At 42.4% G+C, this 18431-nt stretch overlaps 1 protein-coding gene across 7 annotated transcripts in view; it reads right to left on the minus strand.

The window, feature by feature from the left end:
* The window catches only part of LOC141265383 (triple functional domain protein-like), a 1868493-nt gene that overhangs the window by 678194 nt on the left and 1171868 nt on the right, over positions 1-18431 (minus strand). For all 7 annotated transcript variants that reach the window (XM_073678400.1, XM_073678401.1, XM_073678399.1 and 4 more), the window contains one exon: positions 14868-14979. In XM_073678400.1, coding sequence (XP_073534501.1) covers positions 14868-14979 — 112 coding nt within the window. The remainder of the gene's footprint in view (positions 1-14867; positions 14980-18431) is intronic.

An 18431-nucleotide genomic window follows, 5' to 3' on the forward strand; every position in this document is an offset into this window, starting at 1 on the left:
GTTTTTTGTTTGGGATGTTAGTTGTGCGCCAGAATGTAGGTATAAGAAGTTTACAAGCTGATAAAAAGAAAAAAGCCAGCTTTGATTCAGTTTTCCTGCTTGGATCTAAAGGGAGGTTCAAGAAGATATGTTCTGGTGTTAAAGCAGTATGTAAGTGGAGGACTTCGTAGATAGTTTGGGAAACGACTTTCCAGAAAGTTTGGATGACCTGGCATGACCACCATATATGAACTCTTTCCAGTTACACAACGCCAGCATAGATCTGAGGTGGTGGTAAACCATCTGTGCATCTGAATAGGGGATGTGTACCACTGGGAAAGTATTTTGTAATTATTTTCCTGAACTCTAAAGCATTGTGAGGGGCCATGGGAAAATTTATAGATCCGCTTAATTTGAGAATCAGTAAAGGTAGAATCAAGTTCCTTTTCCCAACTCAATAGGAAGGCTCTTTTCAGAGAAACATCCCTTGTGTTTAAAATATTATAGAGTGAGGAAAGCAACTTTTTTGGGGTCTTCACTTGTGAGCACATGGATTCGAATACAGTGAGCGATCTTGTGGAGTCTCCTTTAGAAATGAATTGTCGTATTGTTTTCTTTAGGGATTCGTAATGGATAAAGGTGTAGTTTGACATTGTGGGTAATGTCTTTAGATCTTGGAAGGATATAAAGGAGCCTTCATTATATAGTTGATCTATTAAGGGTGATGTAGTAGAGGAGGAGTCATAATCTAGGTCTGGAGCTATTATGTCGGATATTCGAGTTAGTGGAGATGGGGATGACGCAAGATGGGACACGACGAGTTTCCAACTTTTGACCGATGCTCTTTTGAGAGGGTTAAAAAATGAAATTTTATGGGAAAGTGTAGAGGGGGAAAAGATAATTGAGCGCAATTGAATAGGAGACATGTGCTCTTCTAAGGAAAGCCAAGGTTTCTCTTTTGGTTTCCGTACCCAGTCTATAGTTCTAGATAGTGTGGCAGCTACATAGTAGTTATATATATTGGGAGCTCCCATACCCCCAAGCCTCTTTGGTAATGAGAGAGTGTGTGAATTTAGCCTCGATCGATGTTTGTTCCAGATATAGTTAAAGAATAAAGAGTTGATTTTGGTGAGGAAAGATTTTGGGAGGGCAATGGGTAACATTTGGAAAAGGTAGAGGATTTTAGGCAGTAGAATACTTTTAATTAAGTTTTTTCTACCCATCCAGGAAAGAAAGGGGGGCCTTCCATTTTTTAATCTGATCTGAGATTGTAGTGAGGAGTTGTTTGTAGTTTAGATTGAAGAGCTCTTTATTGGATGTGCTAATTTTAATGCCCAAATATTTTATGTATTTATCTGGCCAATTAAAGGGAAATTGGGATTTGAGATGGGCTAGGGTACTTGAAGGTATGTTTATTTCCAACGCTTCGGATTTAGTTAGATTTATTTTAAAGTTAGACAGGGAGCCATAATGCTCTAAAATTTTCATAATGGCCGGAATGCCTTTGCAAGGTTGCGACATTGTAATAAGAAGGTCATCAGCAAAAGCCATAGTTTTGTGATGGATTCCTTGTATATTAACGCCCTTTATATCTTTACAGTCATTGATAGACTTAATCAGAGGTTCTTTTACCATTATGAAAAGTAGAGGTGAAAGTGGGCAACCCTGTCTTGTACCATTGTATATATTAAATGATTGGGTAAGTGTGTTGTTGAGTTTAATCTTGGCGTAAGGGTGAGAGTACATCTGCAGAATAGCTGCAGTCACTGAGGGGGGGAAATTAAAGCAATTTAGAGTTTCTTGTAGAAAGGCCCAGTCCACTCTGTCGAACGCTTTCTCTGCGTCAGTGCCAAGTAGCACTAATGGGAGTTTATGATGAGTAGAATATTGGATCAAGTGTAAGACTCGCCAGGCATTTTCCTTCCCCTCCCTCCCTCTAATCAAGCCCGTTTGGTCAGGGGAGACCAAGTTTGGTAGAAAGTCAGCAATTCGTTTAGCCAACATACTCGCATAAGTTTTAAGATCCACATTTAACAAGGAGATGGGTCTGTAATTGCTACAATATTCTGGATCCTTACCTTCCTTATGAATAAGAGATATATGTGCTTCCAGAGTTTGGGGGGGGGAGGATTTACCCCGGAGTATTTCATTACACATTTTGAGAAAAAATGGTTCTAATGTCTTTGAAAAAGTCTTATAGTATAATGTAGGGAGGCCATCAGGTCCCGGGGCTTTCCCTTTAGGGTTGCTAGTCAGGGTGGATCGGACCTCCCTCAAGGTGAAAGGTTTGGAAAGAGTTGTTTGTTGTTCCATTGATAATTTAGGTAATTTAAGTTTATTTAGGAATGATTGTATTTCTAGACGTTTATTTTCTTTATTTGTGGCAGATTCATCTGGGTGAAGATTATAAAGGTTAGAGTAATACTTTAAGAATTCTGAGGAGATTATTTTGAGATCTGATGAACATTGGCCAGTGGAGGTTTTTAAGGAATGGATATAAGTTTTAGCTTGTCTGGTTTTAATTAGTGACATCATGAGTTTAGAAGCTTTATCGCCATGAACAAACATACGATTTCTCCAGTTTAGATATTGTTTTGCGGATTGTTTGTTAAGCAGATCTCTTAATTGTAGACGTTTGGCGGTTAAATCCACCAGATTTTGATGTAGTAAAGTTCTTTTATGTTCTGTTTCAAGAATGGCTATTTCCTCATATAGATCTTGTGTAGCCTTTTTGCGTTGTTTATTTAAGTGGGAAGCTATGGAGATCAGCTCACCTCTGACTACTGCTTTATGGGATTCCCAGAGGATTGGGTAGCTTATATCTGGTGTGTCATTAATTTTGAAGAAGTTGGATAGGGCATCTTGAATTCTCTGTCTATTTAGATCGGAGGTTAGGAGTGATTCGTTTAGCCTCCATGTACGGTGGTTAGAGAAGGGTTTAGAAAGAGAAAAGCAGACTGATACTATAGAATGATCTGAATGGATTGATGGGAGAATTTCTACTTTTGATGTGTTTGATAGTAAAGACTTTGGTAAAAAAACAATCAATCCTGTGGTAAGAATTATGGGGATGGGAGAAAAAAGTAAAGTCTAGGTCATTAGGATGTAGATACCGCCATACGTCCAAAAGTGAAAGGGAGTGGAGCGATTTCTTTATCCTAATGATATTACGATAGGAGATTTGACACTTTTTTGAAGTAGAATCAATAGAGGGGTCTAAGGGGATATTTAGATCTCCTCCGAGGATTGGTGTACCTTCTATGAAGGTATGAAATTTGTTTAATTTCGAAACGATCCATTTAATTTGTTTCTTATTGGGGGCATAAAGATTGGCGATAGTAATTAAGGATCCCGCAAGGAGACCCTTCACAAAAATAAATCTCCCTTCCGGATCAACTATTGAATCAGATAATAAGAAGGGGGAGTTATTAGCGAATGCTATTGATACTCCTCTTGAACCTTTTTGCGGGGAGGTGGCGTGGAACCATTGATTATAATGATTTTTTTCAAAGGAAGGGAGTTTTCCTAATTGGAAATGAGTTTCTTGTAAGATGAGTATGTCAAAGTTATCTTTCTTAAATCTGTTCAAAATCTGAGATCTAGGTATCAGGGAATTTAATCCGTGCGCGTTGAAATTTGCTAATTCAAGTGTGGCTAGTTTTTCATTCATGAGAATGGTGAAAGAGGTGGGGACCTTTGTTTTTTGTAACTGAAGAGTAGGACCTAGGTAGGGAGTAAGGAAAAATATAAAGAGAAGTGGGGGAAAAAAATTGGGTAAAGGCGAGGGTAAAGCACATAACTGAGAAATAACATGTAGCAGTAATACTAAACATAATTAATATGTTAGGATTAAACATTAGACAATGAAGGGAACATGTTGATGTCATAGCAGAAGGCTTATAATAATTAGACCATCTCCACGTCCCCGGGACCGGTTCCGTTTAATCATTTGGAATCAAGTCATAGCTAGATAATGACAGGAGGGATCCCACTGGAGGGGAGATGATAAACTCAGATAGGAACAAAGGCCTAAAAAATAATCAAAGGCCTAAAAAATAATCAAGGCAAGTTAAACTAGAGGAGTTGAGAGGCAAAGCGCCAACTCAAGCTGTATTGTTACCTTGGAAGAACAAGTCAAACCTAAGAAACAATAAAGTTTAAGCAATAAAAGAAAAAATGGGACAAATGAGTCCAGTAATATAGAATATGATATTATATTAAGATCAGGTCCTGAAACACTAGTTCATCCATTTTCACCGTCGTCAGGAACGTAGGGATGCTTTGTTGGTTTGCGTTTAGGCCTTTGGGCTTTAGATGGTGGGACCACATTCCATGGTGGTGGTTGAGCCAAGGGCTTTAAAGAGGATGAAGACTGGAAAGTCTCTAGATCAGGGTATTTTTCCAGTGTGATCTCAAGTTCTTTGCATGTCTTTCGGACATCTGACGAGGTCCTGACTTGAAAACGTTTGTCTTTAGCCGTTATTGCGATACCGAAGGGAAAGAGCCAGCGGTACTGAAATTGATTGCGGCCTCTGTGAAGGGTCTTAATAGGTGTCTTTTGTAGAGGGTTGAGGCTGCAAGGTCTTGGAAGATCAAAATCGGCGAATCTTCAAAGGTGATGTTATCAGACTTTCTCGACCTTTTAATTATTAAATCTTTGGTGTGGAAGTCGAAAAAACGGCAGATTACATGTCTCGGCGGTTCTCCTGATTTAGGCTTGGGTCTTAATGACCTGTGAGCTCTGACTATCTCAATTTGAGTGGTATCTTCAGAGCGGAGAATTTTAGAGAAAATCTCAATTAACGTCGGGGTTAAAATTTCTGCAGCTACTGATTCCGGAATGCCTTTAATACGTAGGTTATTACATCTCTCTCTATTTTCGTGGTCCTCTAAAATGGAATGTATTTGATTAATTTGTTCTTCTTGGTTATGGACACAAGTTATGGTAGCATTGGTTTGCTGAATTAAAGTAGAGTTTGTTGCTTCTAGAGTATCTACTCTGTTGCCAATTTGTGTGATTTCTTGTTTGATGTCAGACAAATCTTTTATGACTGGTTCTAGAGATTTAGCTAGGATTCTTTTTATGAAAGATCATGAGATTGGGTGGTCATTTGATAAACCGCATTCTTCTGTGTCGCTTTCCATTTCAGAATCAGAGTTGTCCATTGAACGCGAGTCAGAGGGTAACTGAGGTGCGGGTTTAGACGTGGAAGATTTTTATTGTTTTTTGTTGAGAAATTTCTTTAGGTCAGCTTGTGTGAGAGAGTTATTTGGTCTAGAGATTGCTCCTGAGGCTTTATTGCCGATTTTGACCATTATGACTTGCTCAAACTTGCCTTAATAGAGTAATCGACAAAACATCAGGCACGTTCCCTAGTGCATGAGGTCAGAGATGAGAAAAAAAAACTGTTACATCTTAAAGGGGAAAAAGATGCGTAGAATTCTTTCTCGTTTGTTGGAGGATTTTGTGTGAGCTTGAAACAGTCTTATTAAATGACCACTAGGTGTCCCTCTTGTTCTTTGAGGGATAGAAATGAAGTTGTTTCAGTTTACCAGGAGAAATGTATGAGATTCAATCATGGAAAATAGACTCCTGTAATATCAAGCACTCTCTAGGTCAGGGGAAGCAAAATGGAGACAGCACTTAGATTATGTATCCTCTGTGTTCTTTTAACGTTTCAGTATGATCTTTAAACCCCTATCCTTTCCAATCAGTTCGTTCTGATCTGTGTTGGCAAAGGCAGGATGGGTAACAGAGTCAGTCCCAGCTTCTGGCTACCGATCTGTAGTCTCCCTTTCAGAACACAGTGCAGCCAAGATGGCGTCGGCCGACAAAGCAGCCCAGCAGGGCTCCCGCGCCCAAAAACAAGGGAGCAGCCAAAACCAGAGCCCCGAGAGTCAACCAGACCAAAGTCGCGACGTGGGCTTGCCCAGCCGCAGGATCCGGGCCAGTAGGTATAGAAGACCTTCCCTTTTAAGCGATGGCGATGTGTGTTGTGAGCGGGGGGATAGCGGTACCTTGTGGAAGAGACACGGAGCTCCCCAGATCTGCTGAATCAGGTCCGGCGTCACTGTTCACCTCGGGGCTCCATCGCACTCCAACAGAAGCTGCGGGCCGTCGCGTATCTCGTGTCGGGACTCCTCCTCCGGTATCGTCAGCCGCGCCTCTGGCTCTGTCCAGAGGCCGGACCAATCCACTGCCGCGACACACCGCCGACTCGCGTCCAGGCTCTGGAGATGAGTCAGGCTGCGTCTGATCCGCTCCACAGCCCGGCGGGGACCTGCTATATGATGATGTGCCCCTCGGTTCCGCCGCGTACACGTGGGGGAAGGCCGCGGTCTCGGCCCTCACGGTAGGCCTCAGACCTCTGTAAGGGGGAAATTCACTGAAAAAGCTCTATCTGGGATCAGAAGAGTTTGTAGCAGCCTCCTAGAGCTCACAAATGTGTCCAGTAGGGAGAAAATACCCTTACAAACAAGGGGATTGAGGGAGATTTGTAAGGATGCACAGGAGCTCCTCAGGATGCGACTGTCTCCTTCAGTGGCTGGACACGCCCCTTCGACCCCAAAACCTGTTGTGCAATTTCTCCTGAGTATGCCAATACCCCATATGTGGGGAAAATACACTGTTTGGGCGTACGGCAGAGTTCAGAAGGGAAGGAGCACAGTGTGACTTTTTGAACGCAAAATTGGCTGGAATTGAGAGTGGACGCCATGTCGCGTTTGGAGAGCCCCTGATGTGCCTAAATTGAGGAAACTCCCCACAAGTGACCCCATTTTGGAAACTACACCCCTCAAGGATTTTATCAAGGGGTATAGTGAACATTTTGAACCCAGAGGTATGACACAGAATTTGATAACATTGGGTCATCATATTGAATAAGTTGTCATTAATCTTGAGCGCAAGTGCTTGCAACTTGAGTTAGCGTCGGGCACTCAGGTATGCACGCACCATGTATCATGTGCGCTCGAGTGACATGCTCGAGTGACATGCTCGAGTCCCCGCTCGCATGTTTCACGGTTATTAGACACCCTAAAAAAACATGCGGGTATCGCTCGTGCATAGCAGGCAATCCCGGCGAGGTTTTTCTGGCCACAAAGCATATGGGGCGGAGACTCGAGCATGTCACTCGAGCACCCACGATACTCAGTGCATACCCGAGCACGCAATGCAAACTCAAGTAGCGAGCACTTGCGCTCAACACTAGTCACCATATCGTCATCTTTTTCTTTTAAAAAAAATCCCAACCCTAATGCAACCCCAACTCTAACCCTAGCCCAACCCTAACCCTAACTCCAACCCTAACCCCAACCCTAGCCCAAACCTAACCCTAGCCCAACCCTAACCCTAACACAACTCTAACCCTAGTTTATTTTTTACGCCGTTCGTGCGGTATAAGTGATCAGACGACTTTATTCTTCGGGTTGGTGCGATTACAGCGATACCAGAATCATATCGGGTTTTTATGACTGACAGCTGTCACACACTAAAAGACGCATTTTTATGTAAAAGCTAGTTTTTGCATTGCTATATTTTGAGAGCTATAATTTTTCCACATTTTGGCCGACAGAGTCATGTGACGGCTTGTTTTTTGCGGGATGAGTCGACGTTTTTATTGGTACCATTTTCAGGCACTTGACATTTTTTGATCGCTTTCTATTCCGATTTTTGGGAGGCCGAATAAACAAAAAACAGCAATTCCGGAATTGTTTTTATGGGTTTTCTTTATGCTGTTCCGCGTGTTTTACACAATAAAAGCTATTTTATAGAAAAAAATATTTTTTTGCATCACTTTATTCTGACAGCTATAACTTTTTTATTTTTTGGTTGATGGAGCTGTGTGACGGCTTGTTTTTTGCGGGACAAGATGACGTTTTCAGCAGTTATTTATATTCGTCTTTTTGATTGCATGTTATTCCATTTTTTGTTTGGCGGTATGATGATAAAGCATTGTTTTTTGCTTCGTTTTTTATTTATTTTTTTACCGTGTTCACTAAAGAGGTTAACTAGTGGGACAGTTTTATAGGTCAGGTCGTTCCGGACGTGGCGATACCAAATATGTGTACTTTTTATTGTTTTTTTTTTATAATAATATTTATTGATGGGTACATTATATTTTTATTTTTGGTGGATTATTTTATTTATTTTTTTATATTTTTACAAAAAAAAAATATTAATTTTTTCATTTATTAACACTTTTTGGACTTTTATACTTTGTCCCACTATGGGACTTTCACTTTTTTTATTCTGATCACCTGTATAGCACAGGGATGGAGCACCATCCCTGTGCTATACAGGCTGTCAGTGCTGCAGATGCAGAAGGTACTTTGGTCATTCACTGCACATGACCAAAATATCTTCCTGCTTTCTGGTGACCCGGATGTTATCATGATGACATCGGGTCATCATGGCAACATTCGGGAAGCTGCGGCAGACAGCACTGGAGGCCGGGAGAGGAGGTGAGTATTGCGATCACCTCCCCTTGTCCCTTCGATCACAGCATTGAGGGGGTTAATGTGCCGGGAGCTGTGCAGGACCGCTCCCAGCACATAGCACCGTGTGTCAGCTGTGACTATCAGCTGATACCCAGCGGCGATCGCCCCGCACCATTTGTGTGCGGGCGCGATCGCCATATGACCTAATAGTACGTCATTGGTCCAATCGGCCCAGGTCACCATGACGTACTATTAGGTCACACGTCAGAAAGGGATTAAAGTCAGCCACCTGTGTTTTGTTGAACCAATTGACACTTGGTTGCTGATAAATACCATACTATTAGGTGGCTGCCTGAAATTGTGGCCATCAGACGTTATCCCATATGACTGCCCTAATAATCCAGCAATTTTTGTGAGCGTGTCAAATATTACACTCCATTTAAAGTATTGCAGTTGTGGATTCAAACCTATTCACAGTTGGTCACTGACAAATAGCATATTTGTGAACAATGTTGTCAGAGTATTACGCCACTTTTACGGACTGACAAGAAAAAAAAACATACCAAAAACAAGCTAAAATGGAAAAAATGTTAAGAAACATTCTTTCCAGGGTAATAACTTGTTTATAAGGCCAAAGAAATAATAATGAAAAAAGTTATGGACTGTGGAAGACATTGATGCGACCAGAATGAACACTCATCTGTAGCTGGTAATGATACCACTTAGCAGCACCTGTCCCTATTGTAAATACATCTAACAGCATTATCGATAGGGAATAGAAAAGATTTTACATTTTTTTGGGCAGCAGCATGCAGTATAAGGCAAGAATACCTGGCTGGATTGTTGTAATAGGCTATCCATACTGCGATACCTCACCCGTAAAAGAATTTAAGATAAGACAGTTAATATTCTAGAATATAGAATCTATTTGAATTGTACTTCCCTTTATTAAGGAGTGTGTCTCCTATACTGTTATTGCATATGCAGCAATTTCAAGGGCTGTCAAAAAAGTAGGACGCACGCCAATACACATTGGAAGAGATGTAAAAAACATAAATAAATAAAAACACAGTAGGATCTTTCTTTAGTATAAAAACCAGACTCACCAATGTAACCTCAATGCAATCACATTGTTCAGCTCCTGCACCTCCTCCTCCTCCTCCTCTTGTTCGGCCTCCATCTCCAAAATGACCACATCAGCCACAAGCTGGAAGCACTGCAGCACTGCCTTGGCCAAGTGGCAACAGGCTGTGCTGAAGATAATATGCTTAATGGTTAGGTGACAAACCGCCCACCGCTGCAAAGTTGTTGGAAGCTCTAACACAGCAGCCTGATCTTTGGCTCTCACTGCTGAACATACAGCCAGGCATGGTCGTATTTGACAATAGCCGGAACCTGGTGGCAGAGAAATGACAGCTGGAGTAGATATGGTTTCCCTATATGCCAGTCTTTTCACCGAGCTAAAGAATATGGTTGTGGTGAAATACAACTCAGACCGAGAAGCAGTGTCAGACTGAAGAACATTGGGCCCACCAGAGGATTTGATTCTGAGGGGGCCCATCCGATTCTCTGGTGGGCCCATTTAACCCTGCCAAGAAGCAGCCTTCGCTAAGAAAAGTCTGTGTGAAGGTTCCTGGACACTCTATGGCTGCTTTTTTACTGAGGAGGAAACCCATGCAAACACGGGAAGACATACAAAATCCTTGCAGATATTGTCCTTGGTGGGATTTGAACCCAGGACCGCAGCGCTGCAAGGCTTCAGTGTTAATCACTGAGCCACTGTGCTGCCCTCTCTGATATCCCTCTGATATCTAACATACTGGAGGAACTTGCTCCTACTGCCACTCAGTATCTTCAGCTCTTTTGTGAGAAACTAATGTATTTGGGCAGCCACTCAGTCTACCAGATAAAAATACCTGAGAAGGAAATTGTGGATGGCTTCACTTCTCGTACTGGGTGCCAATACCAAACCACTGGAAATATTCCAGGCTGGTTTGAGGCAAGCTGATTCCCACAGAAAAGTACCTGCAGCAAGCTAAGGAGATGGTGGTCTCTATCATAATCACGACCTGCAAAGTTTGCGCTATGAACTCTTCTGAAGTAGAAGCCAGGGCCCACTGAAGGAGTCTCCGGTTCTCTGATGGGCCCATCCAACCTTGCTGAGAAGTAGCCCTGGCTAAGAAAAGTCTGTGAGAAGGTTCTCGGACACTCTATGGCTGCTTTTTTTTACTGTGGACTGGCTCCAGAAATCTACAAGATTGCAATCTATAAGATTCCTTCACTGGCTCCCCATTGGCCAGAGACTTCAGTTCAAAACCGTAACCATGATATGCAAAGCTATCCACAACCTGTCTCCTCCATATATCTGTGACCTAGTCTCCCGGTACATACCTGCATGCATCTCTTTCTCTACTCCCCTCTTTTCTCCTCTTCCCACAATCGCATACATGATATTTCCAGTGCATCCACCTTCTCTCAGACTCTCTACCCCAACACCTACTGTTGAAACCTTCAAAAGGTACCTGAAGAACCACCTCTTCCAACAAGTGTACAACCTGCAGTAAGCCTCGCTCCACCATACCGCTGTATGACCAGCTTTATCCTCACCCATCACTGTGAGCCCTCGCGGGTAGGGTCCTCTCCTCTCCTGTAGCAGTCACTGTCAAATTTTTGTTCAAGATTATTGTAATTGTTTTTGCGATGTATTTGTATACCCCTTTTTCACATGTAAAGCGCCATGGAATAAATGGCGCTAAAGTAATAATAATAATGTGGTCCAGACTCACGGCTACTGAGATAGGACCGCGTGGAAGACAGGGAGGTGGTGGCGGCATTATCTGCTATCCAACCAACAACCTTTTCACACTGCTCTGCCTTCAAGATTGGTGTTCTGTGACCCCCTTGAAATTGGGACAGGAAGGTAGTTTGATGTGATGTGAGTCTTCACTGTGGCACATGCACAGTTTCATCTTGCCAACGGCCCCTGCGTGCACTATCACCATCACCATAACGTCCACTCACCCGTCCCTTGCCCATTTTAAATGTAGTTCAATATTTGTAAGGTTTCCAAAAATGTCTGTATTATTACCGCAGTAATATAGGATCACGTCTGATGAATTGACCAGTTTTAAGCAGTGACCTGGCAGTCAGAGATGCTTCCAGGGTTCTTCTCCATGCTGTTCCCATGTCATTTGAGCACTGCTCCCATTGATTTTGGCAATTTTTAGGCCCTCTGAATGTGTCTGATAATATCTCACATACCACATGGCCAGATAAGGTAGTAAAATGTTAAAATGAGATTTCCCAGTGAATGCATTTTTCACCGTCGAAAGCGAAAGCAATGCAAAAGTGAAAAACGCATCAAAAACGCTACGTGTGAACATAGCCCATGGTGTGGAGGAGCATTTTTGCTTTTGTATATTTATTTTGCCTTATATACAAGTCATAACCCTTGAAAGGATGTTTTTTAACATTTTTCCCAGGAAAATCCATTTTGGTTTCGTTTTTTTATGTTTTATTGTGAATCTGTAAAAGTGGCATAATAATACTCTGACAACATTGTTGACAGCCGTGACCTGGGAGTCAGAAATGCTTTCAGGGGTCTTCTCAATGCTGTTACCATGTCATTTGAGCACTGTTCCCATTGATTTTGGCAATTTTTAGGCCCTCTGCAGACCGCCGGGTGGGCCACCGGAAAAATGCTCGAATTTCCCATAGACTTACATTAGGCTCGTTGCTCAGACCGAGCACTCGAGCATTCCAAATTGATCGACTTGAGCAAAGAGCACCCGAACATTTTAGTGCTCGCTCATCACTAGTAAACATATAAGATATGCTCACCTGGTGTGGTTGTCACACAATCACTTTACAGCGTCTGATATAAGCTGGTGAAGCACCCATAATGAATCAACGTGCCAGGATACCAGAAAAGCAGATATACTCTGCGCTGCTGAATTTCCAATCAAGGATCCAGGGACTAAGAACTGTTAAGAGTGGTTTAATGTCAATGCATTTCTAAGTCAACATACTTCTTCAGGACAACCACAAGTACACAGAACAATGAACTTACGCCACATTGACATTAAACCACTTTTAACAATTCTTGGTCCCTGGATCCTTGACAGGAAATTCAGCAGCACAGTTAGGGTATGTGCACACGGTCAGGAAACGCTGTGGATTGGACGCAGTGCACTTGCGCTGCGGGCAAACCACAGCGTTATAAATTACAAGCAAAGTGGATGCGATTTAAAGAAATCCCATGCCCACTAAGCGTCTCCATGCACCTACGGATCACCCGTGGTCACGGACATCTGGCGCGTTTTTCCAGACCGCAGCATGTCAATTTCTCTTGCGGAGTCACTAGTCTCCGCAAGAGAAATTAGATCACTACAATGTATTGATTGTGGTGAATCTGCATGATTCAATGAACATATGCGGATTCACCTGCGTGTAGCACTTTGGACGCAGCATGAAGTATGTCGCGTTCAAAGCGCTGACAGTACGGATGGTGTGCACATGCCCTAAATCTGCTTTGCTGGTATCCTGGCATTTTGATAAGTGTAACTGCAGCTCAATTGATAACTCTGGAACAGTGCAAAGTAGGTAATACAATATATTACCTACATTATAATACTCAACTTTTAGTGATGCTATTCTATATCTATATACAAGTGTCAAATAGTGGTCAAAAGTAAACTTCCCCTTTAATATATTAAAGGGTAATTCCCAAAATCATAAGTTCTTAGTTTTATTGCTGTCACTTCCCTAATGATGACACCTCAAAGTTTCTCTTAACTGTCCTTGCCACTGGATCAATCTTAAAGTATAAAGATGTTGGTAGAGCATGCACAGATGCACCTTATGACCCTACCGAATACAACACTCTTAACAGCAACATCTCACAGCCAAGTTGAAGCAAAGCTCAATCATATTTGGCTAAACAGCGTACTAATACAACTGGATCTATTGACTTAAACCAACCCATCATTTTGATTACCCATCACATCAATTATTTAATGTGGATACATATACTCTCATGATATTTTTATAAAACACTGTTTATACTCATCGTGATAAACTTGTGCAATCATTAATCTACTACATTACTTTATGTAGTCCTATAGTCGGTGCCACTGCAAGATGTCCCCTTCTCCCCCATGCAGGGACGCTGGCTTAATTACAGCCCTGCGGTGTGATCCCCGGCGTTCCCTGCTTCCTGCTCTGTACTGAGACTCGGCGTCATTTCTGAGAGATATTTAGTATGATGACTTCACGTGCAAGATGGCTCCCAGCCAATTGTTGAGCGTCATCCTGTATAAAAGACTCCCTCCCCCTTAGGGAGTCGCCAGGCAACTTATTTAGTCGTTAGGTAGTGTGGTGTTCTACCAGTGCAGTTGTGAGGTCACCTGGTTTTGGTGTGGCCAGTGTCCTGATCCAAAACCCTGGTCCCGGTGCGGCCAGTGTCCTTAACCTGAATCCCTGGTGCCCGTGTGGCCAATGTTCTGAACCCGAATGCCTTGTCCTGGTGCGGCCAGTGTCGTCAACCCAAATCCCTGGTCCCAGTGTGGCCATTGTCCTGAATCTCGTCCCCTTCTCTAAGTGCGGCCACTGCATGAACGTTGTTCCCTGGTCCTGATGCGGCCAGTCCCGTTCCCGAAGTCCTCTGGTCCCAGTGCGGCCAGTGCCTGAGCATTGTCCCTTGGCCCATGTGCAGCCAATCCCTGATTAAATATCCTAGACCGGTGTGTCTGAATGCCCTAGCCCTAGCCTGGGTCATCAAACCTGAGCTACACTATCGGGATATGCCTAGGAGTGGTACCTGATGGCTATCTGAAGTCCAGTCTGTCTCCACCATCAGGAACTCCAGTGAACACCAGGTAGCAGTTTAGCTACGTCCCTTCCTAGTAAGGCCTAGCCCTGTGGCAGAGTGTGTCCACAAATCCATGTGCGTCACCATTGGGCTTAAAACTTCAGTTTTTCCCTTCTTTCTCTCTCTCCTGTCCTACTCTCTTCTCTTTCTATATTTGTTTTTGATCATCTCTCACTCTTCTCTTTCCACTTTTTCTCTCCTTCGACTCAGTAATTCTTTCACTCATTCTCTATTCTGTCTCTCTCATCTCTTTTATGCATTGAGATCTATCTATCGCTATCAGAAAGCACACACAAGAGCATGAGGAGGAGCCTGCAGTAATGAGAAGAAACCATGTGCTACTGGGAAATGTATTTTTAGCAGGTAAGAATAAGATCACCCATTCAGCTCTACGAAATTGGAAGTAAAGAGGGTAAAAGGAGATGAAACAAGGCACAAAGGTACAATAACAAAACTTTATGTTGGCTTTGTACTGTACATGTACTGTCACACAGATATCATTCAAGAAATTTTGGCATTGTGAGAATAACCTTTTAACTGTAATGAAAATGTAGCATATTTCAGTAGTTTTGATCAATTTTACCTTCTAGCATGCTGAGATGCATGGCATCATTTGCTCTCTTTGGAACACTAAGCATGACCTCTAAACCATCTTTAATTTCTCCTTTTCCTTCTTCACAACAAGTCAGAAGCTCCTGAATTGGAATAAAAAAAAAAATCAACTTTATCATAACACATATAGTGTATATGGAGCGAGGAGGGTAGCCAGTGTGGTTTATGTACATGTGCATTTTCTAGCCCTATTTTGTCTAAATAATTTTATAGAACTTTAGAATTATTAAAGAATATGATACTCTGCTTTATGTATTTGAATAAATGCAAATTAAAGAAAGCTTGGCACTTTGAAAATGCTATGGACAGAAGAATTGGAAACTGATATACATTTAGATCCATAAATATTTGAACAGTGGCACAAATTTTGGCATTTTAGCCATTTACTACAACATAATAAAGATACAGTTATACTGTATATTCAATATTGGTTTAACCCAATAATGCCGAATGATGGGATTCAGGGTATCAGTCATGAGCAGGAGTCTTCCCGCAATATGACGTACTATACCTGTCATGGATTTAAACTGTCATTGAGCGGAAACATTCTGTTTATGTGAAAATTCTGTGCCGGCAGCAGTCACAGACACCAGATTGGCACAGCAAGTGGCTTGGCGACCAATTACAGCTGTCCTCGCTCTCTGATCACTGCGATTTGTCAGTTAATGTGACTAATTGGTGGGAGGAGCTGAAATATCAGAACTTCTCTGCACGATCACTTATGGGAGCACGGCATAGCTGATAGCCGAGCTCCTGGGGCAACAGCCAGAGTGAGTGTCAGCACCGCCCCTGGCTGATTAACCTTGTAGATCCCGCGATCGATAGCGATCATGGAATTTAGATGGCTGTGAGAGGGTGTGGATTCCCTCTCTCACCCTCATTGGCATCCATGCGATACAATTGTAAGGATTCTAGTCATAGCACCTAGAGGTCAAACAATGACCTCCTGGTGTGCCAGGTATGGTGGCCTGTTAAACACAAACATAGACAGGGTCTAACAAGCATTCTGCCAGTGCAATCTCACATGTTTAATGCATTGCAATACATGTTTATTGCAATGCATGAGACCAGTGATTCAGAGAAATAAAAGTTAAAGTCCCATAGAGGGACTAAGTAAAAAAATAAATACACCAATAAATACGAACATTTATGTAAAAACAAAAATAAACAAAAATAGTACATATATTTCATATCACCGCATCCGGAATGACCAGATCTATAAAACTGTCACACTGTATAACCCCTACAGTTAACACTATTAAAAAATATATATATAAAAGTGGCCAAAACTAGGTTTTTGCATCATACAGCCAAACAAAAAAGTGAAATAAAACAAGTTCAAAAAGTTGCATGTGAATAGGAATAGTATCCCTGAAAACATCATCTTGTCCCACAAAAAAACAAGCCCCCATTCTGTGTAAAAGCAGCAAAACCTTAAAACCTTACATAAATGTGGTATCAATGTAATCATACTGACATGGCAGTGATCAAAAAATGTTGTGCACCCAAAAATGGTACTAATAAAAACCTCATCTCATCCCACAAACAACAAGCTCTCACATGAGTCTATCAGCAGGAAAATGGGAAACTTGTAGTTCTCAAAATATCGTGAAAAAAAGCATTTTTTTAGTGTGTGATAGTAGCAAAACCTAAAAAAAACTATAAAAATATAAAGATTTGAGAGTCCTCAGTGGTTGATACCTTTTAATTGGCTAACTGAAAATATGGTAACAAGTTGCAAGCTTTTGAGACTACTTAGGCCTCTTCATCAGGCATAGTAGAAAACAAAATCTAAAGAGTCACATATTTATACACAATGGGACTCAGAAATAATGCAATAGATGAGACAGGTAACGTAAAGCAGAGCTATTACTGTGGGAGAAAGATAAACAACTGTGGCTGTAAATATTGGATTAGTTCATAGATAAGGACTGTGAAAGTTTTATTGTCCGGTGATTGAGGTCTGGTTCAAGGTTATGATGACCCCAAAGTTCTGAGGACCACATTCCTTAGTTGATGTAGAATGACATAAATCCATGCGACACAATCATTCCTGCTCTAAAGATGTCAAAGGTCACCATTAGTGATGAGCGAGCACTAAAATGCTCAGGTACTCGTTGCTTGGGTCGAGCAAATTGGATTACTCAGGTGCTCGACCCGAGCAACGAATCCAATGTAAGTCTATGGGAAAATCATGCATTTTTCAGGCGGCTCCCCCCAGCGGTCTGCAGAGGGTCTAAAAATTGCCCAAATCGATGGGAACAGTGCTCAACTGACATGGGAACAGCATGGGGAAGACCCCTGGAAGCATTTCTGACTCCCAGGTCACTGCTGTCAACAACGTTGTCAGAGGTATTACGCCCCTTTTACGGACTCACAATAAAACATACAAAAACGAATCCAAAATGTATTTTCCTGGGAAATATGTTAAGGAACATCCTTTCCAGGGTAATGACTTGTGTATAAGGCAAAATAAATAACCAAAACCAAACATACTCCTCCACACCTTGGGCTATGTTCACACGTAGCGTTTTTGATGCGTTTTTGCACTTTTGCATTGCTTTCAACCAAGACAAATGCATTCACTGGGTAATGTCATTTTAACATTTTACAACCTTATCTGGCCATGCCGTGTGTGACACATCATCAGACACATGCATACAGTGCTGAAAAGACATGGGAAAAGCATGGGGAAGACCGCTGGAAGCATCTCTGACTCCCAGGTCACTGCCTAAAAGTGTGCCCATCATAAGTGATCCTTGGCGCATGCGATGATGCCTCCCGCCGTGCACCTGTCGTTGCAAACTTGCAACATTCACTGTCCACGTCCTTGTCCCAGTGCAGTGTTCAGTTGTCCCTACCCCATTCCTTGGAATGCAAGCGCAAATATGCAGTCAGCCACCTATCCACTACCAAAGCTGCAATACTATACTGCCAATTTTTTGACAACAGCTTGCGCTTGAAATGTGGCCTTTTAGGCTCGTGGAGGCAGAAGCTGTCCACAATGTTATGGCGGCGGCGACCGGGTATCCATACTCGATCCCCAGCAGCCACTATTTATGCCAGTGTCGTCTCCGCCTTCCACAAGCACGGGTCCCACAACATTACCCATGCCCTCCCCAGTGAACTTACTGGGAAAGACCCTCTACCCACAAACATGTGGTCAAGTGAATGCGGCCAGGGACTGTACGGAGCCAGTCCACAGCTTTTTTTGCTGAGTTGTATTTCACCACAGCCATATTCTTTAGCTTGGTGAAAGGACTTGAGAAACCATATCTACTCCAGCTGTCATTTCTCCCAGGAAGTCATCTAAAGCTGCTTTCACTTGAAAAGTGGCCTTTTAGGCTTGTGGAGGCGGAAGCTTTTCACAACCTCATGCCGGCGGCGGCCGGGTGTCCATACTCTGTCCCCAGCAGCCACTATTTCTCCCAGTATCGTCTATGCCTTCCACAAGCACGGGTCCCTGAACATTACTGCTGGTACTTTTCTGTAGGAATCTGCTGGCCTCCTACCAGCCTGGAATATTTCCAGTAAA

This window comes from Phyllobates terribilis, unplaced genomic scaffold (assembly GCF_046119375.1).
Source record: "Phyllobates terribilis strain yellow unplaced genomic scaffold, ASM4611937v1 Scaffold_4__5_contigs__length_816908805, whole genome shotgun sequence".
Classification (NCBI taxonomy): domain Eukaryota; kingdom Metazoa; phylum Chordata; class Amphibia; order Anura; family Dendrobatidae; genus Phyllobates; species Phyllobates terribilis.